The 23,951-nt window shown below is 32.5% G+C and overlaps 8 protein-coding genes across 8 annotated transcripts; 4 read left to right on the top strand and 4 right to left on the bottom strand.

Annotated features, from left to right (window-relative positions):
• Positions 1-131: 131 nt before the first annotated feature.
• On the top strand, positions 132-3,491 carry DFA_03790 (ABC transporter A family protein; the record flags this gene model as incomplete). Its single annotated transcript, XM_004357064.1, has 9 exons — positions 132-166; positions 287-521; positions 598-756; positions 856-1,345; positions 1,440-1,475; positions 1,515-1,784; positions 1,852-2,498; positions 2,581-2,960; positions 3,038-3,491. 9 exons carry the CDS (start codon positions 132-134, stop codon positions 3,489-3,491), a joined length of 2,706 nt encoding a protein of 901 aa, XP_004357119.1.
• Positions 3,492-3,715: 224 nt separating this feature from the next.
• Positions 3,716-4,507, top strand: DFA_03789 (uncharacterized protein; the record flags this gene model as incomplete). The annotated part of the gene is made up of 3 exons (XM_004357063.1): positions 3,716-3,800; positions 3,882-4,201; positions 4,286-4,507. The coding sequence occupies 3 exons, from the start codon at positions 3,716-3,718 to the stop codon at positions 4,505-4,507; spliced, it is 627 nt and encodes a 208-aa protein (XP_004357118.1).
• A 2,237-nt stretch (positions 4,508-6,744) lies between these two features.
• On the top strand, positions 6,745-8,627 carry DFA_03788 (uncharacterized protein; the record flags this gene model as incomplete). The annotated part of the gene is made up of 2 exons (XM_004357062.1): positions 6,745-6,930; positions 7,038-8,627. The coding sequence occupies 2 exons, from the start codon at positions 6,745-6,747 to the stop codon at positions 8,625-8,627; spliced, it is 1,776 nt and encodes a 591-aa protein (XP_004357117.1).
• A 2,226-nt stretch (positions 8,628-10,853) lies between these two features.
• Positions 10,854-13,083, top strand: DFA_03787 (uncharacterized protein; the record flags this gene model as incomplete). The annotated part of the gene is made up of 5 exons (XM_004357061.1): positions 10,854-11,100; positions 11,226-11,457; positions 11,553-11,805; positions 11,884-12,356; positions 12,420-13,083. The coding sequence occupies 5 exons, from the start codon at positions 10,854-10,856 to the stop codon at positions 13,081-13,083; spliced, it is 1,869 nt and encodes a 622-aa protein (XP_004357116.1).
• Positions 13,084-13,256: 173 nt separating this feature from the next.
• On the bottom strand, positions 13,257-15,640 carry nsfA (N-ethylmaleimide-sensitive fusion protein; the record flags this gene model as incomplete). The annotated part of the gene is made up of 2 exons (XM_004357060.1): positions 13,257-15,306; positions 15,447-15,640. The coding sequence occupies 2 exons, from the start codon at positions 15,638-15,640 to the stop codon at positions 13,257-13,259; spliced, it is 2,244 nt and encodes a 747-aa protein (XP_004357115.1).
• A 287-nt stretch (positions 15,641-15,927) lies between these two features.
• Positions 15,928-18,259, bottom strand: DFA_03785 (uncharacterized protein; the record flags this gene model as incomplete). The annotated part of the gene is made up of 2 exons (XM_004357059.1): positions 15,928-17,980; positions 18,063-18,259. 2 exons carry the CDS (start codon positions 18,257-18,259, stop codon positions 15,928-15,930), a joined length of 2,250 nt encoding a protein of 749 aa, XP_004357114.1.
• Positions 18,260-18,586: 327 nt separating this feature from the next.
• On the bottom strand, positions 18,587-22,101 carry DFA_03784 (protein serine/threonine kinase; the record flags this gene model as incomplete). The annotated part of the gene is made up of 6 exons (XM_004357058.1): positions 18,587-18,736; positions 18,824-19,023; positions 19,046-19,550; positions 19,638-21,468; positions 21,700-21,773; positions 22,081-22,101. 6 exons carry the CDS (start codon positions 22,099-22,101, stop codon positions 18,587-18,589), a joined length of 2,781 nt encoding a protein of 926 aa, XP_004357113.1.
• A 205-nt stretch (positions 22,102-22,306) lies between these two features.
• On the bottom strand, positions 22,307-23,788 carry DFA_03783 (uncharacterized protein; the record flags this gene model as incomplete). Its single annotated transcript, XM_004357057.1, has 5 exons — positions 22,307-22,850; positions 22,914-23,083; positions 23,212-23,476; positions 23,530-23,599; positions 23,779-23,788. The coding sequence occupies 5 exons, from the start codon at positions 23,786-23,788 to the stop codon at positions 22,307-22,309; spliced, it is 1,059 nt and encodes a 352-aa protein (XP_004357112.1).
• Between the last annotated feature and the right edge of the window lie 163 nt (positions 23,789-23,951).

Genomic DNA, 23,951 nt, shown 5'->3' with positions numbered 1-23,951 from the left:
CTTTTCTTTTTTTTTAAAAGTAGATCAAATAAAGTAAAGTAAACAAGAAGAGGTAGAGGTATATAATAATAATAATATTATATCTTTAAAGAGAGAGAGAGAGATCAATTCCAAAGAACACCGTTTGCCCAATGGCTTCGTTTTTAAAGAAAGAATCAATTTTATCGTAGGAAGAATCACACCCTCTTTGATCCCAAAGAATCAATTTTAAACTAAAATATCTCGTTTCTTTTATCTTGAAGAAGAAGAAGAGTTATTACAATATTATAGTAATAGTAGTTAGTAGTAGTAACAAACACACAACAACAGTGGTTGTACATCGTGATAGAGATACAACTAAAAAGAGACAGAGATTTAATAATAATAATAATAATAATAGAAGAGAGATGGTGGATCAACATACAATCCCATTGTTTAACAATGGCGAGAGATCATCTTCATCTTCCTCACCATCTGTTACACAAAAAGCTAGTGTATTTCAACAATTTAAAATATTAATGTATAAACAATTACTTTTATTGGTATGAAATAGATAGATAGAAAAGATACACAGGATCACTTTTTTTTAAACTTTACTTACTTTCTTTGTAAATTTAGGCAAAAAATAAAGTAAATACATTCCTTAGATTAACATTCCCATTTTGGGTAATGTTGATTTGTTTGATCACTGCCAAGAGTATCAATCAATCTGCTATCAATGCTCAAACTAATAGTACTTTTACTCCAACAAACATGTTTATTGATTATCAAACAAGAGTATGGAAAACAATCAAATAATGAATGAATCAAATAATGAATAATAATCATATTATTTTATTTTACTAACTCTTAATCTTTTTATTTTTGTCTATTTAGTGTGATTACACAATGATGTATTCATTTACAAGTGAAAATGGAAGTATTGTAGCAGCAGATACTGATATGTTAAATTTGATTGCAGAATTGTTAAATTTGGATGCCGGTGTTGATTTTGCACCGATTCCAGAACCCTATCAATTACCAACTTCAATGGCATCGTTGGTTAGATACCAACAAGGAAATCAGGGTCACCAAACCACAGGATTTGCACTTGTCTACTTTACCTTCACCAATGAAACATCGATCAGATATGCAATGACCTATTATGTAAACGATCAAGATGTAAAGAATGGTTTTGTATTTATGAACTTTAACAACGATTATTACAATACCATTGAAACTCAATACTCTTATTCTATTCGTCTCGCCATTGAAAAGGTTCTCCTTTCAAAACTTACAAATGGTCAAGGTAGTCTTGGAACAGTTCAAACTGTTAAACCTCCCAGTGCTCTTAGTAATATGAATGATGATTATGCTCCTGTTCCTAGTAATATGTGTAAAGTACAAAACTAAAAAAAAACAAATCAAATCAAATTTAATTAATTAATAATATTAATACTTACTTGTTATTTTCTATTTAGTATTTGCAACATTTACACCAGTATTTTTATGGTTTGGTATGACATTCCCATTTATCCTATTTGTTTATTTAATAGTAGAGGAAAAGGAAAGAAAGATTAGATCATATCTTCGTTTATTTGGTGTTCATGATACTCTCTACCTTGCATCATGGTTCTTTGATGGTTTGTTTGCCACTTTTATCAATACGGTTTTGGTTTTATTTATTGGTAATGTTTCCAAAAGTGTTTACTTTTTCGCCTATGGTAATAGTTCTGCCATCTTTATTACCCTTATGACCTATGGTATTAGTTTAACTGCTCTTGCAATATTATTATCTTCTTTACTTTCTAGAACTAAAGCTGCTGGTATGTTAAAAAAAAAAATAGAAATACTCTTTTTAAAAAATATTAATCTTTTTTGTCTCTTTTTTAGTAATTATAGCAGTATTAATATTTTTAATTTGTTTATCAGCAACTATTGTATTGGCAACTATGGGATCAGTATTTTATGGTATTTATTCGAAAAAGATTAAGGTCTATGCTTGGTTGTTGCTTTGGTTGGTTTTGACGCCATTGGGAATCACCAAGATTTTAGGTGACATTTCAACTGGTATTTTGGGAAGTGATATTTTCAGTGGATACAATGGTGTCTCGAAACTGTCCTATTATTCCTGGGACGACTTTGTTGGCAATCTTCCCTATGAGTCTGACCGTCATATTACCACCACCTATGCATCCGTCTCTTATATGTTTATTACATTGGTCATCTACCTCGTGTTGGCTTGGTACTTTGACAAGATCATCCCAGATGATTTCGGAGGTCGTAAATCCCCCCTTTTCCTCTTCCAAGCAAACTATTGGTTCCCCAACTCTAGACCATACCCCATCAGAGAATACCAGTTACGTGGATCTGTCCAATCACACGACCCAGACGTTCTCAATGAGGCCAACTGTGTCAATATGTCCAATGTCGACCATCACGCATTAATCGTCAGAAATGTAACCAAACAATATGGTAGCAAGCTTGCAGTCAACAATCTTAGTATCAGTGCCGAGCGTGGAAAGATTGTTGCCCTTTTGGTATGTATAACATTAATGTTAAATACCTAACATTTATATATTATTATTTATTAATGAATTAATTATTTTAACAAACCCAAAGGGTCACAATGGTGCCGGCAAGACCACTCTAATCAATATGGTGTCTGGTCAAACCACAATGAATAGAGGTGATGTATTTATCCAAGGTTACGATGTGGCCACTCAAATGGACCACATCCGTTCTTCGATGGGTATTTGTCCACAATTTGATGTTTACTGGCCCGACTTTTCTGCCCGTCAACATCTCTACATTATGACACTGGTCAAGGAAACTCGTTCCAACATCAACCACGATGTTGATGAAATTCTAAAATCCGTTAGATTGTCTTCGGTTGCTGATAACCCTGTTGGTAGTTACTCTGGTGGTATGCGTCGTCGTCTATCAGTTGCCATGGCTATCATTGGTAATCCTCAAGTTGTCATTCTTGATGAACCTACAACGTAAGTTATAATAGAAAAAAACAAAAACAAATAATTAGATTCTAACTTTATTTATTTATTTATTTCTTATTCTTTAGTGGAATTGATCCAGCAAATAGAAGATATATTTGGAGATTAATTAAAAGTATAAAGAATGATAAATTAATTTTATTGACGAGTCATGCAATGGAAGAGTGTGATCAATTAGGTGACAAGATTATGATTATGGATCATGGACGATTGGTTACAGTCGGTACATCTTTACATCTCAAAAACAAGCATGGATCAGGATATAAACTGCATTTGGTGTCATCTGATCCAGAGAATACCCAACATACAGTCCGTGAAAAGTTACCTACTGCCAAACTTATTCGTATCAACTCTAACAATATTATTTACTCTGTACCATCGATGGAGGCCTTGACACACTTCCTTCGCTACCTCACCGCTCAAAAAGATCCACACATTACCGATTGGCAAATTCAAAATACATCTCTTGAAGATGTATTCCTTACTTTGGTTGGTGAAGAAGACCAAAAAAAGAATAAATAAAAAAAAAAACAAATATATAATATTTTTAAAAAATAAATATAAATCTAGATTAGATAGAAATAGATTTATTAATTAGTTGAAAAAATAATTATTTTAAAATATGATGATCATCAAAAAAAACAAACTTCAAAAAAATAATAAGCAAGTCGAAATATTTAAATCTTTTCTCTCTCTCTTTTGTTAGTTTTTAGTTATTTTCCTATTCATTGTAAAAAAAAAAAAAGATGAAATATTCTAAAGTAACAATTAATATTATAGGATTTATTAGTTTATGTGCTGCTGTATCACTATTGGTTGTATCATTCCTATGTAAGAAACAATATTTAAATTAAATTTAATTATTATTTATCTCTTCTCTAATCAATCTATTTTTTTTTTTTTTTTTTTTAGATCCATGGTATGAACAAAAATCCACAGTTACAGGATCAACAAAAAGATTCAAGAGTGGTGGATTTATTCAAAATCGTGATCAATTTGTAGAATTTGAAAATCATCAAACTATAACATCTGATCTCATGTCGACAGTGTTTGTCTCTTGTATACTTTCCTTTTGCTTTGCTACAGTGTCATTGCTATTTATGTCTTGTAGAATATTTACAAAGAATGAACCATTTGCCAACACTTCCATCTCTGTTTCTATTTTCTTAGCCTTTATCATTGGAATGTTTTCATTTTTAATGTTACTTAGATTACCATCTGCTTTAAATTCTGTATGTCAACTAAATATTAATATTAATAATAATATTTTAAATCTCTAATAATAATATTTTTTTTTGTTGTTTTTTTTACAAAAGGATTGTACCAAAGTATATAATGTTGTTCTTTGTAAAGAAGAGAATCCATCAAGATTTTACTATTCCAATTCAAACTTTGTTTGGGGTCCCTACATGGCTTGGTATTCTAGTCTTGCTAATCGTGCTACCGTTTTATTATTAGTTTCATTGTTTTGTAGTCTTGAATATTATGTTCCACCAAAACCAATTGAACCTTTGGTTAAAGATGGTGCCCACCTTTAAAAATATTTTAGAAAATAGAAAAAAAAAAAAAACAATTTTAGAAAGAGTTAGCAATCAATCATACATACTTTTTTGTTCAAATAAAAACATCATCATTATCATTGACCAATTTCTTTGATATCTGAAAATAGAACAAAGAATTTATATGACTCCTGCCTTCGTCTCTTCCCTTGCTTTGAAAAACCTTTGATCTAAAAAAGAAATTTGTGGTAAGCAAGTCAATGCTAAAGGCTCTCCTCTCTCTTGATATAGATATTATTATTAAAATAGTTTAACCCCCATTGATTTATTGGGTTTCAAGACCATGAAACATATAAAAAAAGAATTCTTGACACTTTATGCTTACATCGAAAACCAGTGTGTCTAAATTAAGCATCTTATTGGCTCGGGGTCCAAATTTAGAAAAACTAAAACAAAGGTAAAATTTGCATCGATGGTTCGTGGATGGGTTTTTTATTCAGTGTACGATAAATAAAAAACCCATCCACGAACCATCGATGCAAATTTTACCTTTGTTTGTAGGTACCAAGGGTTTTGATTGCCTACGTACAAACCATTCAATATAATCAAATCAATCATTTGATCCCAATCTTTTTAATCACCTGTTGTTTGTTGTTGACGTTTGATTTGACTGCTTGACTCTTTTTTGATTTCAAAAATAGAGTCTTTGGTATGTTGGGGGTAGTTCTCGACAAAAGACACTCACGTGTACAAAAGAGGTAAAAAATCGATATCCAATAGCCTCTCCTTAAACATGGTGGTACTAGTTGTCCACATGATGATAAATCAAAATGAAAGAAAGAGTTTTTAAAATATCTTGACTTTGTGTTGGGAGGGGTGAGCCCTACGTAGCTTCAAGCCCGCTGCTGGCCTATCCTCACACCTTTCGAGTATCGAAAAAATAGTGGTATAGTAGGAGGGGTTGTTTTCTCACTCTGTGAACTTGCAAAAAAAATAAAATCGCTGCTGGTTGTTTTGCATGGGGCTGGGGATTGATTTGATTGTAATCTATTTTTGGGGACACAACTTTTCAATTCCCTTTCAATATTGATACAGGGGCACCTTTTGTTTGAGAGTCTCTCTCTTATATTATCCCCATGCAGATGATAATCTCTGTCTTGTAATTGGGGATAGCCAATTTTTAATAAAAGTAAATTGCTACTAAAAATAACACATATTCTCTACAGAAACAGAAAAGACAACACCCTTCCTCTAATAGATACTAGTAACTCACACACAGACACACACAACACAACAGCAGTATCAAAAGAGGAAGATGACCAGTTCTTTTCAAGTAGTATACTTTAACAACTAAAACCTTATCAATCTTGTTATATACAACAATTCGATATTTACATATATATACATAAATATATAAAATAATATAGAGATAATCTAATCATAAAGAGATAGAGAGATATATAAACATACATCTCGCATTACATTCTCCCGTGTCTCAACAACAATTTTTTAATTTTTTTTTTGATTACACGAACTTACATCTTGAATCATATTATCCCATTGACACGAAACTAAAATTCATCATCATCATCGTTCTCCCTTATCATCGTCATTGATCATATTCATATCAACACCCACCAACCAACACACTCCATCCCCTACCATTACCACAATAGAATAATATTAAAGTCTTTAGAATTGCAACACACTAACCGCACCACAAACCACGTAAACTCCCAATATATCTTCACCACTATACCATTTTTAAAACTCGATTCTCCTTCCACCTTCCATATGAGCTGCTTCTCTCCACTTTCATTGACACCATCATCATTGCAGTACAACTAACAACCAAAGTTATAATTACAAAATAGCGCGCAACAACCATAATCAATAACTTTAAAATACGTAGCGTGTGTTGACCACCTCTAAACCAAACCAGATATCTCTCTGAGCTGGATACCCCCTCACCATCCATCCATCCAACCACCCTATCAATCAATCAAATCCATCCAGCTCTTTCATAACAAAGGTGTCATTATTTTACTCCTCCTTCCTCTTCTCTTTCAACCTAAATATTAAATAATACTAATAATAATCCTGTGTTGCCACCTCCTTTTAATCAAAATAATACTATTTTTCTGATCATCATCCATAATATACATTTATATATATATTTATACATATCAACTTGTATTTCCTATTTCATATATAAATATACATACATAAATAATAATTATTTTTTTTTTTAAAAAAATACAACAAACAAACAAACAATGACATCTGTTAAATGTGTTGCATGTCCAAAGTTTTGTATGGTTGAATATCGAGATATAGAGTTGGATAATACTCTTGCGACCTTTATTCAAACAAAGACTGGTATATTTCCAACTGCTCCAACTACCAATGATAAAGTCCATATTTGTAAGGAATGTTATTCCACTTTTATGAAAAATAGAATTGTATGTATAGAGAGATTGAGTTGATAATAATTTATAAATTATTTTTATACCAACAACAATTTTTCTTTTTTTCTATTTCTATTTCTATTTTTTTTCTAATTTTATAGAAAAGATTATCATCATCATCAATAAATGGAAGTAGTGAAGTTGATTCATCATCTTCATTGGATCGTTTTTATTCTTCACCACACCAATCCAATGCTGGTAGTAGCAGCGCAGGATCATCACCATCGTCACCACATACATCGCAACCAGCATCTCCAAACCTCTATGGAATGGAGTCTCCACACTGTCATTTTGCCAACCAACAGGTTCCATCTGACGTTGCTGGTGCTGGTACTGGTGCTAGTGCCTCTGCAGCTGCTCCCAAGTACTCTGATGAGGACCTCAAGACCATTTGTGTTGGCTACTTGAAAAACTTGAAAGCTGTAGAGTTGCAGTCGCTTTTGCGTGATGTCAACCAATCGTGCAAGGGTGCCAAGCAAAAGTTGGTCGAACGTATCATTCGACACATTTTTACCTTTCAAAAGCCTGGCAATGTGCACTTTGACAATAACCTCCCAAGAGAGCGATTGATCGCCGACTTGAGATCGCGTTATGGTATTGACACCAAGTCTGTCAAGGAATACACACTCCAAGAGCTCAATGGCATGTATGTCACCTATTATTGTATCTTTGGTGCCTCCAAATTCAAAAAGGATGGTTCTTTAAATCCAGTTGCCTCCAACAATGGTACAGGTGCATCTCGTCGTGCCTCTTTAAATGCTAGTCAATTAAAGACTATGGTCAATAATAGCCATTCAAAGGTCGTTGTCGCTGCCACCGCTCCACTTTCACCAACTCCATCATTTGTACATCTTAGTATCAATGACAAGGCGGCAGTTGGTGAAGTTCCAAAATCAATATCTCCAAGACCATTGTTGATGAGTAATACCAGTACTACTACTACTACCACAAATACAATTAATAATAATAATAATAATAATACTACCAATACCTATAATAATAATATTGTAACACCAAATAATAATAATAATAATAATGTTAATATAACTAATAATAATAATAATAATAATAATAATAATAATAATAATAATAATATTGTAACACCAAATAATAATATATCTTTTACTTACCCATCAACAACAGCCAATTATGACCCAAATAATTATGGTTATTATCAACCACAACAACAACAGCAACCACAATATTCTACACCATATGCTATAAATATTTCACCAAGATTGTTACCACAACAACAACAACAACAACAACAACAAATAACTGAACAACAACAATATTATAATCCAAATACAAATAATTATATATATATACCAGTACCAGTATCACCAACTCCATCACCACCAATGACAGCAAGAATGGCAACTGCACCATCGCATCCATCATACCCACCAAGCATATCTATAACTTGTTCGACAGAGTTTAACAATACCATCAATGACAACCATATGATGAATGCCTACCATTCACCACATTCATCGTCATCACCAATCTATAATCCAAATAGTAATATTCATATAGTCTCTACAAACCACCACCACCAAAATTACATAATGAATGAAATGCCAACTATCGTTGCTGCACCAACTTCAATAACCACCACCTCCAACAACCATAATAGTATTCCTTATTCTAGCTTATCTAATCATTTAGCTGGAAGTGGTTATTACTATTAATCTATTGTAGATATATATATATATATATACATATACATATTTCTTTTTTTCTTTTCTACTACTACTACCACCACTACAAACTGTAACACTACAAACTGTACTATGAAAATAATAACAGATTTTCTTTTCTGTCTCTGTCACACTCGTTTGATCATATGATCAAGTAATAATAATAATAATTATAATATTTATAAACAAACATAATAAAAAATGGATACATTGGTTTTTTATAACATACTCTTCTTCTCTCGTCTTTGTCTCGAGTTTTATAATTTATATTATTATTTTTTTTGATGAACTAGTCTTCTGTGATGTTCAACAAAAAATCTATTTTGAATAGTTTTCAATGAAGTTTTTTTTTTAGTCTACATATATAATTATTATTATTTGTATTATTTAATTTTTATCGGTTCTATTATCTATTTATCTATCTATCTATCTGTCTCTGGTTAGGGTAATATAAATAAAAATAAAAAGAGGATAATTAAGAGAAGAGAGTGTTATTGATTAATATTTAAAATGTGGATTTGACAGCAACAACAACAAAATATTATTAATTAATTAATTGGGGTTGGGGGATTTAATGGTTTGATTTGGTTTGGTTTATGTGTGTGTTTGTTTGTTTGTGTGTATGAATCAAATGAAAATAATAAGATAATTTAAAGTCATGTTTTTGATTGATGTGGGGAATATTATTTTTCCAAACAATCATCTATCCTCCTCCTCTCACGACTTTTTGTTTCCAGGTGTGTGGATGAAGGGGAGGGAGGGTGGATACGGTTTATAAATCTAGCAAGCCCTGTATACCTATCACATAATTCAGAGAGGGAGGAGGGACTGATACATCCTAGTGCAAGGGTTTTTTCATTGGGAGATGGGAGGGGGATCTGGAGAGAGATGTAAACAGATAAGATTAGATAAATGAATTGGTTAGTCACACTCTCTTTGAAACCATGGAGGTAATTAAATGAGGACAGAGGACAGATGTAACATGATCAAAGATTTAAACGCTCACTTATATCTCGCGACTCCATGACCAAAGCAGGTGCATCTCCAACCCGTCTCAAATTAATTACTCTAAAATTAGGGTAAATCGTGCCCACAAACTTGGATAGGGGCAAAAATCCACTTTGATTTGGTGTGATTGCCCCCATCAATCAAAACTCACAACTTCCTACTTTATGGGCAAAATCCAATTCTAATTTGAACCGTCACATGATCCACTCTCCAAATAGATCTATCAATCAAATCAAATACCATGACAATTCAGATGATTGAGGGGGGGTCATGAACAGGATTATCAGTCTGTGTTGGACAAAGTATGGTCATTTGATTGACACTTTTTGATTGACACTTGCCTATTCTCTAAAAATGACGATATCGTCATCTTTCAAATCAATGAACTTAAGTAAAGTAACCCCCCTCATTTCTAGAATAGGAAAAGAAAAGAGTAGAAACAGTTTCCTAAAGAGTAAAAAAAAAGTTACTACTTTTCGAAAAAGGAAATCAAGCAGTGATGATGCTAACACTTTGTGTAAAAATAAATAATATCCGTCTTTGATTGACAAATACATTTGTTTCATTCACCCAATACAATCGTGCTTTGAATAACATGGAATGAAAGAATCAGGTTTCATTTCCTTTTAAAGAAAGATGATCATCAAATAGTGTAACAATCTCAATCTCGCCCGAGTGTACGCGCAATAATAGTAATAATAGTAATAATAGTAAAGTATTAATAAAAATAAAAATAATTATTTTTCCCTGGTATTCCACACATCGTCTTTTGGACTTTTTTTTTTTTGTTTGTTTTAGAATAATAAAAATTTTGTAATAATAAAAAAAAAACAAATAATGATAATCATAAAGAAGTTCACAAAAACGAATGTGTGGTTGATGATGATGATGATTCGTGTGAATAAAAAAAGAGAAGGTGAATAATAATAATAAATAGTAGTAGTAGAGCAGTGAAACCACCATCCTCCTCCACCACCTCTACTGCACCTCTGAAACGATGGATGATGATCGTTTCAAATATTAAATAAAATTAATATGAATTTGATAATTATGAAAATGAAAATGAATGTGGAGTAGTTGTAGTACTACTAGTATTAAAGGTTGGTGGGGTTTATTGATTATTATTTTTTCATATAACATTTAATAGTATAATACTCAAGAAAGATAATTATAAATATAAATAAATAATAGAGAGTAATAATAAATTAAATGACAGAATCTGTTCCAACATTAAAAGTGAATGCACATGATCCTCCTCCAAATCTGCCCATTCAATCAATGTCACTCAACCAACCAAAACAACAACACGAACAACAAAATCTAGATCTTGCACTGATTGGCAATTGTTCATTTGGCGCTCTAGTCGATAAAAAGGCTAGTATCAAATGGTGTTGTATACCAAGATTTGATGCTGATCCTATTTTTTGTTCACTTGTTAGAAAATCAAATGATATAGGTAAATATATGAATAGAAACTAACAAGTTTTGGTTGTGAACATCCATCACATTTACAACGAATCATATTTAAATTAAATTAAAATTTTTTCTTTCTCTTTTTCATTTTACATTTTACTTTTGAAGGATTCTATGATGTTGTATTAGAGAATTATGCATTTAGTGAACAATGTTATATCAAGAACACAGCAGTATTGGTAACCAAACTATTCAACAACAATGATGGTGGAGTAGAGATTATTGATTTTGCACCAAGATTCAATATGTACAACAGACCATACAGACCTAGTATGCTAATGAGAATCATCAAACCACTTGGTAATTGTAGAATCAAAGTTAGACTTAGACCTACTTTTGGGTAAATATATAAATATTTGAGAGAGATAGATAGATAGATAGATCACAAGTTTTATTAACATTATTATTCTTTTTCTTTTCTTTTTCTTTTTTTAGTTATGGATGGGGATCACCAGAAAAGACAAGAGGTACAAATCATATTAGATATTTATTACCTTCAATGGTAATGAGATTGACTACCAATGCACCGATATCTTATATTGTTGATGAAGTACTTTTCGAAGTTGATGAACCTCTTTACTTTGTATTCATGGCCGATGAAAGTTTAAAGGAATCATTAAATGAAGTTACAAACACCTATCTTGAAAAAACAATTGAATATTGGCATGAATATACCAAATCTTTGGCTGTATGTAAAATATATATTAAACATACTCTTATTTAGTTTAATTCTTTTATTTTTTATTTTAATTTTGTTTCTCTCTAGATTCCATTAGAATGGCAAAGTCAAGTATTAAGAGCATGTATAACTGTAAAGTTATGTCAATTTGAAGAATCTGGAGCATTGATTGCATCGGTGACAACGTCGATTCCAGAGAAATCAACTTCTGAAGGGTTTGACCTAAGATTCTGTTGGTTAAGGGATACTGCATACATTATCCATACCTTTAACAAGTTGGCCAACACCAAGATGATGGAGGATTTCCTTACCTATCTTTCCAACATTGTGGCAGGATCTCAAGAGAATGGTGGTATCTTGCAACCAGTCTATGGTATCTCGCTTGAAACCAAACTCTATGAAAAGGCAATGTATCGTCTTACTGGTTACCGTGGTATGGGTCCAGTTAAAATTGGTACTCGTGACTACAAGTTGATTCAAAATGATGTCTATGGTCATTTAATCCTTTCAAGTATTCAAATGTTCTTTGATGAAAGATTACAAAAACCTGGTGATGTCAAGTATGTCAAAAAAAAAAAAATATATAATCAAAGCAATAACTTATTCTTACTCTTTTTTTTTAGTTTATTCCAAAGATTAGAAGGATTAGGGATTCAAGCTTATACCAATTATAATAAACCAGATTGTGGACCAAGTGGTAATGGATCGGTTGAAGAGGGTAAGATCTATACCTATACAAGTGTGATGTGCTGGGCCGGTTGTGATAGATTGGCAAAGATTGCCAACAAGTTGAGAATCCCAGACAAGGCAATGTTTTGGCAAGAAATGGCCGACAAGATCAAAAAGGATATCATGGCAAATTGTTTCAACGACAAGTTGGTTTCATTTGTCAGTACCTGGGGTGGAGACTGTGTAGACCCTTCCATTCTCTTCCTTGGAGAATGCGGTTTTGTCTCTCACATGGACCCAAGATACCTAGGATCTGTCAAGTTGTTGGAATCTACCCATCGTGTTGGCATGTATATTGTTGACGGCCCCAACTCCAAGACTGCATCGGTCACTCAGACACTTCTCTATCTTACTGCTCTCCACAAGATTGGTAGACACGACGAAGCAAGACAACTCTTTGAAAACATCCTCAATGACTGTACCTCTTTGGGTCTCATCAGTCAAAACATTGATCTTGAAACAAAAGAGATCTGGGGTAACTTCCCAAAAACAGCTTCCATGGTTGCTATTATTAATGCTGCTATTTGTCTTAGCAAGACTTGGGAATCTGAAATCTAAAAACAAAAAAGGATAACAAAAACCAAAAGGACTAAAAACCAAACTCAACCACCAACAACAAAATTATAAATAAGTAAATAAATATTGTTTTTTCAAAAGATAAATAACAACAAATATGAAACATAAGGAAAATATTTATTTATTTATTTTATTTATTCTTTTTTTGTGTGTTATTACAAATCACGTAATTGGAAATCAACCATTGATTGTTTGAGGTTTTGAATTAAACTACCAGAATCTTCTTGACGTGCCATTTCAATAGCCATAATAAGTTGTTTGATAGTGATTGGAGTTGTATCATCGAAGCATTCTTCGGCGGCACGTTTAACTTCTGATGGACCAAATACACCAAGTTCTTGAACAACTTTTGAGAATTCATCTTTGGTGGTGATTGATGGGATGGGGAGGGTTGTGGCAAAACAATTACCAAGACCCAAATCTCTAACAGCTTCTGGAACGGATGAGGTGGCGAGGACAAGTAACTTTCTTCCTTTTGGTGGAGTTTTCTTGAGTAAAATTAAGAGTGTTTGGAGAATGGAGTTGGAGAAACGTGGTCCAATTGGTACAAATTCGATTAAACGTTCAATGTCGTCGACTACAATACATGAAAGTGGTGATCTATAAGAGTCTTCAAAGATCTTGGTGATTTTAGATGTTTTGGCAGATTCGGTGTATCCAACCAAATCATCTGGACTGATGGTTCTGACATATGGGAAGTCTGAGCTTTGAGCGAGGGTGGATGCAAGAGATGATTTACCACAACCTGGTTTACCAGACAATAAAACAGAGACGAGTGGTGTACGACTTGAGTTTTTAACTTGTTGAATGAATGAATTACCTGATAATTGGATCTTTTCAAAGGTGGGACCATAATTGATAATACCATTGATAGCATACATTCTAAATTGTTCATCGTTTTGACCAAATGCTGGTTTAATATCTTTAAGTGCACGTTCAAAATCATCGGCACAAACATTTAAATCTTCGACTTTGAGTGTGACACTACGTAAGTTCTTGGTATCAACTTGACGAGAGAATGAATAAGAGGTGGCAGCTTTAACGACACCTTCAATTTCAGCACCACTATAGTTTTTAGTGACACGTGCTAAATGATCCAAAGAGACGTCTTTGGCAAGAAGTCCATTATGTTGCATTTTAGATGTATGGATCTTGAAGATTTGTTGACGTCCATGTTCATCTGGGAGAGATATTTCAACGTGTACTTCAAGACGACCTGGACGAAGAAGAGCTTCATCAATCATATCCTTTCTATTGGTCATACCAATAATAAGAATATTATTGAGAGATTCAACACCTTCAATCTTGGCAAGTAATTGATTGACAATTGAATCGTTGACACCAGCATCACCAGTCTTTGTACCACGAGTCTTACAGATTGAATCGATTTCATCGAAAATAACAATATGTAGAGCAGAATCATCACCTCTTGATTTGTATTCAATTTCAGCATCTTTGAATAATTTACGAATATTCTCTTCTGGTTCACCAACATATCTACCCAATACTTCTGGACCAGATACAATCTTTGGTTCACGACCATTGAGCATCTTTCCAATTTGACGAGCAATCAATGTCTTTCCAGTACCTGGTGGGCCATGTAATAGGATACCTTTAACATGTTGAACACCAAGTTTGGCAACGATGGCAGGTGGAAAGATACGTGATGCAAATGCACGACGGAAAATATCACGGAATTCATTGTCTAAACCACCGATACCCATATTTTCAAAGTCCCAATCTTGCTTAAAGATTTGATTGGTTTGTTGTGGTCCATCGAGTGAGACATCGATATCGATGGTTGAGTTTTCAGCCTTTTGAATGAGGATTTGGGAGGTGGATAGGAGCATACCATAGCTACCAGAGAGGTATGGTGGTGGATTGGTTGGGTGATCCGACTCTGAAAGTTTAATGTCAGAGACTGTGATTTCAAGATTATCACGTACTTGAATAAGAGTTGCTTGACCTTCTGTAAAGTACTGATTGTTGTAATCTCTTGATATCTGAGCAATGATAGCCTTTGAATCAAACTTGGGACCCTTTTTACCTCTTGTGAAATAGTCAATCTTGAATGTAATCGATGCAATAGTCTTTATCTCTGGACTATAGTATTGTACTGAAACCTCTTCCTTTAAACCTAACAACATCCAATTTCTATGTATCTTTGATACACCAATTGATCCTACTGGTATCTTTGGTGATGGTCTGCAAACATAAAAAAAAAAAAATATTATTAAATTTATCGTCAGATGATGATGTTCAACAAACGAATAGATAGATAGATAGATAGAATTAGTAAATGAATGATAAACAATGTGATTTATTGTTGTTTAATGATAACTTACGAAACTGAAAGAACTTTCTTTGAACGGTCATTGTCTGTAAACAATGTGATGTAGTTACCATTCTCTGATACTTTGCTAGATGGACCAGTTTGAATGAGTTCTTGAAAGGTCTGTTGGTTGATGTATACTCTGTTGGTGTATGCATCTGTATCTTGAGGTACTGCTACTACAGCTAATCTATATATCGTCTCCATTTATCTATCCTATATGTATATGTATAACCTTTTAATAATAATTTAAAAAAAGAGATAGATAAAATAATGAAAAAAGTAATTAGGGGAAGATTTTTGTTTTGTTGTGAGTCACAACCACATTTAGAAATATTTTTGATTTTTACTCTATTCTTTATTTTTTTTCAAAAAAGTAAAAGTATAATAAAGATATTGAATAATTAATTCTGTATTTTTAAGGAATTGACAAATAATAATATTATTTATTATTTTTTATTTGTTTATTTATTAATTATTTATTTTATTTTATGTTAATACAAATCACGTAATTGGAAATCAACCATTGATTGTTTAAGGTTTTGAATTAAACTACCAGAATCTTCTTGACGTGCCATTTCAATAGCCATAATAAGTTGTTTGATAGTGATTGGTGTTCTATCATTAAAACATTCTTCGGCGGCACGTTTAACTTCTGATGGACCAAATACACCGAGTTCTTGAACAACTTTTGAGAATTCATCTTTGGTGGTGATTGATGGGATGGGGAGGGTTGTAGCAAAACAATTACCAAGACCTAAATCTCTAACAGCTTCTGGAACGGATGAGGTGGCGAGAACAAGTAACTTTCTTCCTTTGGGTGGAGTTTTCTTGAGTAAAATTAAGAGTGTTTGGAGAATGGAGTTGGAGAAACGTGGTCCAATTGGTACAAATTCGATTAAACGTTCAATGTCATCAATGACAATACATGAAAGTGGTGATCTATAAGAGTCTTCAAAGATCTTGGTGATTTTGGATGTCTTGGCAGATTCGGTGAATCCAACCAAATCATCTGGACTGATGGTTCTTACATATGGGAAGTCTGAGCTTTGAGCAAGAGTAGAGGCAAGAGATGATTTACCACAACCTGGTTTACCAGATAATAAAACAGAGACGAGTGGTGTACGACTTGAGTTTTTAACTTGTTGAATGAATGAATTACCTGATAATTGGATCTTTTCAAAGGTGGGACCATAATTGATAATACCATTGATAGCATACATTCTAAATTGTTCATCGTTTTGACCAAATGCTGGTTTAATATCTTTAAGTGCACGTTCAAAATCATCGGCACAAACATTTAAATCTTCGACTTTGAGTGTGACACTACGTAAGTTCTTGGTATCAACTTGACGAGAGAATGAATAAGAGGTGGCAGCTTTAACGACACCTTCAATTTCAGCACCACTATAGTTTTTAGTGACACGTGCTAAATGATCCAAAGAGACGTCTTTGGCAAGAAGTCCATTATGTTGCATTTTAGATGTATGGATCTTGAAGATTTGTTGACGTCCATGTTCATCTGGGAGAGATATTTCAACGTGTACTTCAAGACGACCTGGACGAAGAAGAGCTTCATCAATCATATCCTTTCTATTGGTCATACCAATAATAAGAATATTATTGAGAGATTCAACACCTTCAATCTTGGCAAGTAATTGATTGACAATTGAATCGTTGACACCAGCATCACCAGTCTTTGTACCACGAGTTTTACAAATTGAATCGATTTCATCGAAAATAACAATATGAAGTGCAGAATCATCACCTCTAGACTTGTATTCAATTTCAGCATCTTTGAATAATTTACGAATATTCTCTTCTGGTTCACCAACATATCTACCCAATACTTCTGGACCAGATACAATCTTTGGTTCACGACCATTGAGCATCTTTCCAATTTGACGAGCAATCAATGTCTTTCCAGTACCTGGTGGGCCATGTAATAGGATACCTTTAACATGTTGAACACCAAGTTTGGCAACGATGGCAGGTGGAAAGATACGTGATGCAAATGCACGACGGAAAATATCACGGAATTCATTGTCTAAACCACCGATACCCATATTTTCAAAGTCCCAATCTTGTTTGAATATTTGATTGGATTGTAGTGGTCCATCGACAGATACATCAATATTGATGGTTGCATTATCAGCCTTTTGAATAAGGATTTGTGAAGTTGATAAGAGTAAACCATAAATACCAACGAGGTTTGGTGGTGAGTTGGTTGGTTGATCCGACTCTGAAAGTTTAATGTCAGAGACTATGATTTCGAGATTATCTTTTACCAAAAGAAGAGTTGATTGACCATGTTGAAAGTATTGATTATTGTAATCTCTTGATATCTGAGCAATGATAGCCTTTGAATCAAATTTTGCACCGGTTCTACCTTTTGTGAAATAATCAATCTTGAATGTAATCGATGCAATAGTCTTTATCTCTGGACTATAGTATTCTACTGTAGCCTCTTCCCCTATTCCAACATCCATCCAAATTCTATGTGTTTTTGATACAGCAATATCTTCTTCTTTAATTTTTGATGATGGTCTAAAAAATATAAAGTAAGCAAAGTATTAGAATAGAATAGAATAGAATAGACTTGTGATAATGACAAATAGGTATTACATACGATATTGAGAAAACCCTCTTTGAGTGGTGTCTAACTGTATAGAATGTAATGTAGTTACCATTCTCTGATGTTTTGCTAGTTGGAGATGATTGGATGATCTTTTCATAGGTCTTGGGATGTAGATACATTCGGTTGGTGTATGCATCTGAATCTACACCTACTTGTTGTACTTTTAGCTTAACAAATGAACTTGTCATCATGATTTACAATATATATATATATATTTAGTTAGATAATAATAATTAAGTTGTATCTAACGTTATGAGAATTGATCCCAATATTTATAAATACCTTTGCCAAAAACCTCCATCGCAATTTCCAAAATGACTCAAGATTTTTCATCGAATTTTGTTTCTCTTTTCCACTGTTTTAAAAATTTCAACACTTTGGTTGGTGACTCATTATATTTGATTAGATATACAATTTTGTTTTATTATCCATTGACTATTATTATTATTCATTATTATTCATTATTCATTATTATTATATTATTATTATATTATTTGTTATTTGTTATTTCTTCTTTAATTTGTTGAAATATCTTTTTGGATAATTGATTGAATAGCTTTAACTGGACTAGAAGATCCAATTAAAATAATTGAATTATTAATATTTACATAAAATCTAACATTACTACTTTTACACAATGATTTCCATTTAGATTCAAGAGCACCCTAATAAATTAAAATAAATAAATAAATAAGCTATCTTTTCCTTTCCTTTTTACTTTTAGTTTTTTTTTTTTTTTCTTATTTACATACATCAAGAGAATCATTTAAATTTTCAAATACTTTATAAGTCCAATCTGGTTCTCTTAGGACATTTTGTAATTCATCTCTAATGTATTGAATATCTTCTGATCTTTCAGTGGTTACATTGATGACAGAATCGAGTGGAGTCTTTGGAAATGTTGGCATGAAAGACTGTTTTGAGGACCTGTCTCTTTGACTTTGACTCTGGACTACCCTTTTTGTATTTTCCACTTTCAAGGTCATCCTTTTCGAGAAAGGCCAATAATTGTTTAACGTTTCTTGGACTGTACCCATCGTGATGCAAGCTGTTCATATAGTCTTCGAGTTCATCGACAACGTCATAGACCTTGGATTCGACACCATAGAGAATGGTCTTGTTGATGTCATACTTGGAGTTGTCTTCCTTTCTCATTGGACGATACATGCCAACCTCGCTTGGAAGTGTGTCAACGGTGGCTTGGATCTTGGTCAATAATGACATAACCTTGTAGGGAAAGGTATTGTCTGAAGAAAAGTCGACCTTGCAAGTTGTAAAGAATTCGAGTTCCCTGTCAACAGTCGACTCAAAATCCAACACTGCATTCGATGGTCCTGTCACCTCTACACTCAACTTTGATGGTGTTTGAACCTCTATTCTAAGATTGGGATATTTAACCAAGAATTGTGGAATAATTTTTCTTCTAGTTTCTAAATATTCATATTCATATTGTTCTAATGAAATTATCTTTGTTATTATCTAAAAAAAAAAAAAAGGAAAATTAAAATGAATAAGTAATTGGAAATATAATATTATTAACCCTATTTGTTTTATCTTTCGACTTACTTTTTGAATATTTGTAGTTGGAGTTTGAATTTGATGATTTTCTTGTTTTAATTGTTTTTGAATTAGACCAGCCAATCCACCATTCCATATACTGTTTTGATTAACATTATTATTTTGATCAAGATCTTCAATTATTTGTTGTTGTTGTTCTTCTTCTTGCTCTAATTGTTGTTCTTGATCTGAAGAATCTTCTCCAACAATAATATTTCTCTCTTCTAAAAGATTCTCTTCTTGTTCTTCTTCTTCTTCTTCTTCTTGTTCATCTTCATCTTGTAGTTGTTCTATTTCATCTTTATCTTGTTCTTGTTGATGATGATGATTTTCAATTATTTTATCATTATTATTAAATAGAGTATTTTTTTCAATTTCAACAACATTATTGTTGAGATGTAGTAAAATACTATTATTATTTTCAATAAAACTATTACTACTATTATTATTATTTCCATTATTATTATTAATTAGTTGATGATTATTTAATATACTATAATTTATATTATTATTATGATTATTATTATTTGTTATTGGATGATTTAAAATATTATTAAAAAAACTATTGTCCATTGAATTGTTCCATGTTGACATTAACGAGGTGTCTGGAACCAAATGATGGGTATGGATATTACCAAAACCATTTTCATTTTCAGTGGCATTACCAAAATATAAATCCTCGGGTTGTGTATTTAATTTTAATTTGTTGAGTAATTGAAGTTGTTGTTGTTGTTGTTGTTGTTGTTGTTGTTGTTGTTGTTGTTGTTGTTGTTGTTGTTGTTGTTGTTGTTGTTGTAGTAATAATTGAGATTGAAATAAATCTTGTGAATTTATAAATAGATTGGTTGAACCATATGGTGATGGTGATAGTGGTGTTTGTTGTTGTTGTAGTATTGTCTGTTGTGGTTGTTGATGTTGATGTTTTTGTTGTTGCGAGTTGACTTGGAATAAACTATCAATGTTGTGATAGGTGTGTGTCAAGATATCCTGAGCCGATACATGGTCATTAAAGAATACACCAGTACCAAAATTTTTAAATACAGTTAGATAGTGGGTATGTTTGATGACTCGTAGCTCTTTGGCCTCTTTGACACAACCGAGTTCACACAACAAGTTGTCCATCGATCCCAAAATCCCAATACAAACATCAATATTAATTGATGATGTAACCTCTTGTTGATGTTGGTGTTGATGTTCACCACCACCATTCAACAATCCCAACAATCCAAGCATACCATTTGAAGTGGATAGTGAAGAGGATGAAGAAGAGCCATTTTGTTGTTGTTGTTGTTGTTGTTGTTCTTGTTCCCAAATAATGTACACTCTTTGTATTTCCAATAGACAGGCTCTGACACAGCTACTACTGTCACTGTTGCCAAATGCCTGTTGCACAGCACCCTGAGTCTTTAGGAAAAAGGCGCAAAACATGCCAATGTCCCATTGTCCGAGTTGCAAAGAAGGCTGTTTTTCATAGTACATTTGTTTTTGTCTGGCATTCTCTTGAAACTGTATCATTTTCTTTTTGAGTTCAATCTTTTCTTGTTTGTTGCTGTGATTGTTGTTGTTGGATCTCTCTTCGACTACTAGACCTTCCAAAAATTTGATAAAGAGGGGATGACACAACTTAAAGGCTCTTCCAACTAGATGATTTGAGTTGGGTAATCCTATTCCCCATCCTGTTATATACTCTGAAACAGTTCGATTGTTATTGTTATTATTATTTTGTTGTTGTTGTTGTTGTTGTTGTTGTTGTTGTTGTTGTTGTTGTTGAGCATGTTGTTGTTGAAGTAATTGTTGTTGTTGTTGTTGTTGTTGCAAAAGTTGTTGTTGCATTAGATTACTAATTATTGATCAAAGAAGAAGAAGAAAGAAGAAGAAAGAAGATTAGATTAACATTTAAAAAAAAAAAAATTAAAAAAAAGGGGAAGAGCAACAATCTAATCAATCAATGGTCCGGTCCATTTCATCCACTATCTTTCTTATCCAATGCGACCATGCAAACAAACAATCAATCAACCAACATTCATCAATCAATCAATCAATCAATCAATCAATCAATCAGTCAACTTACAATGGAGGGTAGAATGCATTGCTGCTATTGCTAATGTTTGATGTTATAGGTTTCGATATAGGCATCATTTGTTGCTTGTCTATATTATACTGTACTGTGTGTTGTGTTGTTCAATGATGATGATGATGATAATCTGTTGTGTCTATTTCTCTATTCTCTATTCTCTATGTATACAATGTGTGTTTGTGTGTAATTAAATTAATGATGAAAGAAAGGATGATTAATCAAAAAATCTTTTCATCAGAAATTATTTTTTATTTTTTTTTTTCAAGAAGAAGTTGAAGAAGAGGGTCTTCAAAGGTTCAATCTCTCTCCTATCCCACAATTCTCACACAAAAGATTATTGTTCAAAAAAATAATAATTTCTAACTCAGTTTACACTTTGACAAGACAATGTCTCATTATTATTATTATTTTTCAAAAACAATAAATAATATAATAAAAGAAATAGAGAAAAACCAATGAACATGAATATGTTTTGATTGTCTAAATATAGATTTTAATTATTAATTGTTTTTCTTTTCTTCACTCACCTCACACTTCACCCTCACATACAGTACATACAGAAAGTAAGCAAATATAAATAAATGGTTTATTATTAATTGAATTAATTAGATAGAGTCATTAAAAAATCTTCTTCATCAGCATTGAGCTTGCTAAGTATGTTTGGTAAAGTATATTGGTCGACCTCGTAGGTATTAAGATTGACCATACAAATTTCAAGCTTTGTATAATCAAGAAAGCTCGTTGCAACCATGGCTAGATACCCATTGATATTATCGAATACAAAATATATATAGGAATCAAATGGAGCAGCGTTATCTTTTTGGATGGTGGCTAGTAATGTTGTAGTGTTTCCAACAATATCCACTTCAAATATAAATGATGGACAAGAACCTGAGGCACCATAGAGTCCGGCATAGAACTTGGAGTTATATTGATACATGGCAATCGAGTAGTAACAACTATCAGGAACATCAAATGTAATGATGTGTGATGATGTATTTCCAGTCACCGAGTTGTAGGTGGCAACTACCATCTGACTAAATTGATTTGCTACTTGGTTTGTACCACCCAAATAACACATATTAGTTGTCTCATTGTATGATGATTGTATATACCATCCTGTACCTGGTAAACTTATTACTTCCCTAAAATAATAATTGAATTAATAATCATTTAAAAAACAATAATATGTATGTGGATATAGTTACTCTTTTTGTTGATTATAATCAAATTTGAGCAACACTGGATATCCTTTAAAATCAGCATTCAAGTAAACTATATTATTAATTGAATCATAAGATGCTATCTGAATACCCCATTGGTAATAGATTTGTTGAAACTTTACATCTATGAATGATTTTTGGACTAGAGTATTGGTCTGTTGTTAAAAGAAAAAAAAAAAGAAGAGATATATAGAGAGAGAAGTATTTGAATTAATATTGTCACTGTATTATTATTATTATTATTATTGTTATATATATTACAAATGTCAATAATAATACGTACCAATACATTATAGGACCAAATGATTGGAATATAAGATTGACCAACATCAGTAATATTACCTCCAATCAGTAGAAATTCATCGCTAGTTGAAGATGGTAGAATAACACCATTCAATTCCACCAAATCTGCTCCAGGTAAAGGTATGCTTTGTTTAGTGATGAGATCTCCACTCGAAATGTTGAGGGCGTAATATGTTAGATCAGTATCAAATATGTGAAGAATTGTTGGTGCTCCCTTGATGATAAATTGTGTGGTTAGTAAGTGTCTAGAATCAATCAAGTATAAAATTGCAGATAGTTATGATGATGATAACAATACATACGGCTATTGATACACTTGCAAGCAGAGACTGCAACAATAGCAGAACAGCATACACATAAAGATATATCTTCATAGCTATTAATTGTATTGAATAGAGAATGGTTGAGACAACATAATATTAATCATAACATGTTATGTTATGTTCATTGATCCAACCTTCGCTTTGGACATGCCACGACACCAATTTGATTTCCTCTGATTTTTCTTTTTAAAAAAAGAAATCTAGGTTGGTCTCCACGATATCACCTTTGACCATTTTTAGGAAACAGATCAGGTGATTGAGGAAGGAATTAGGACCTAAACAAATATCTCATAGCATGTTTTTCAACTCTATACAACAAAAGGCGCTGCAGCTTAGTTGAAGGGTTGTTGGTACCTTTTCTGATCAAAACCACCTCAGCATAAAGATTTTTTTTCTT

This window comes from Cavenderia fasciculata, assembly GCF_000203815.1.
Source record: "Cavenderia fasciculata unplaced genomic scaffold Scf_Dfasci-G-b-285a01.f1-5, whole genome shotgun sequence".
In the NCBI taxonomy this organism is placed as follows: domain Eukaryota; phylum Evosea; class Eumycetozoa; order Acytosteliales; family Cavenderiaceae; genus Cavenderia; species Cavenderia fasciculata.
The sequence above is the reverse complement of the archived record's forward strand: the minus strand, read 5'-3'. Positions and strand labels throughout refer to the sequence as shown.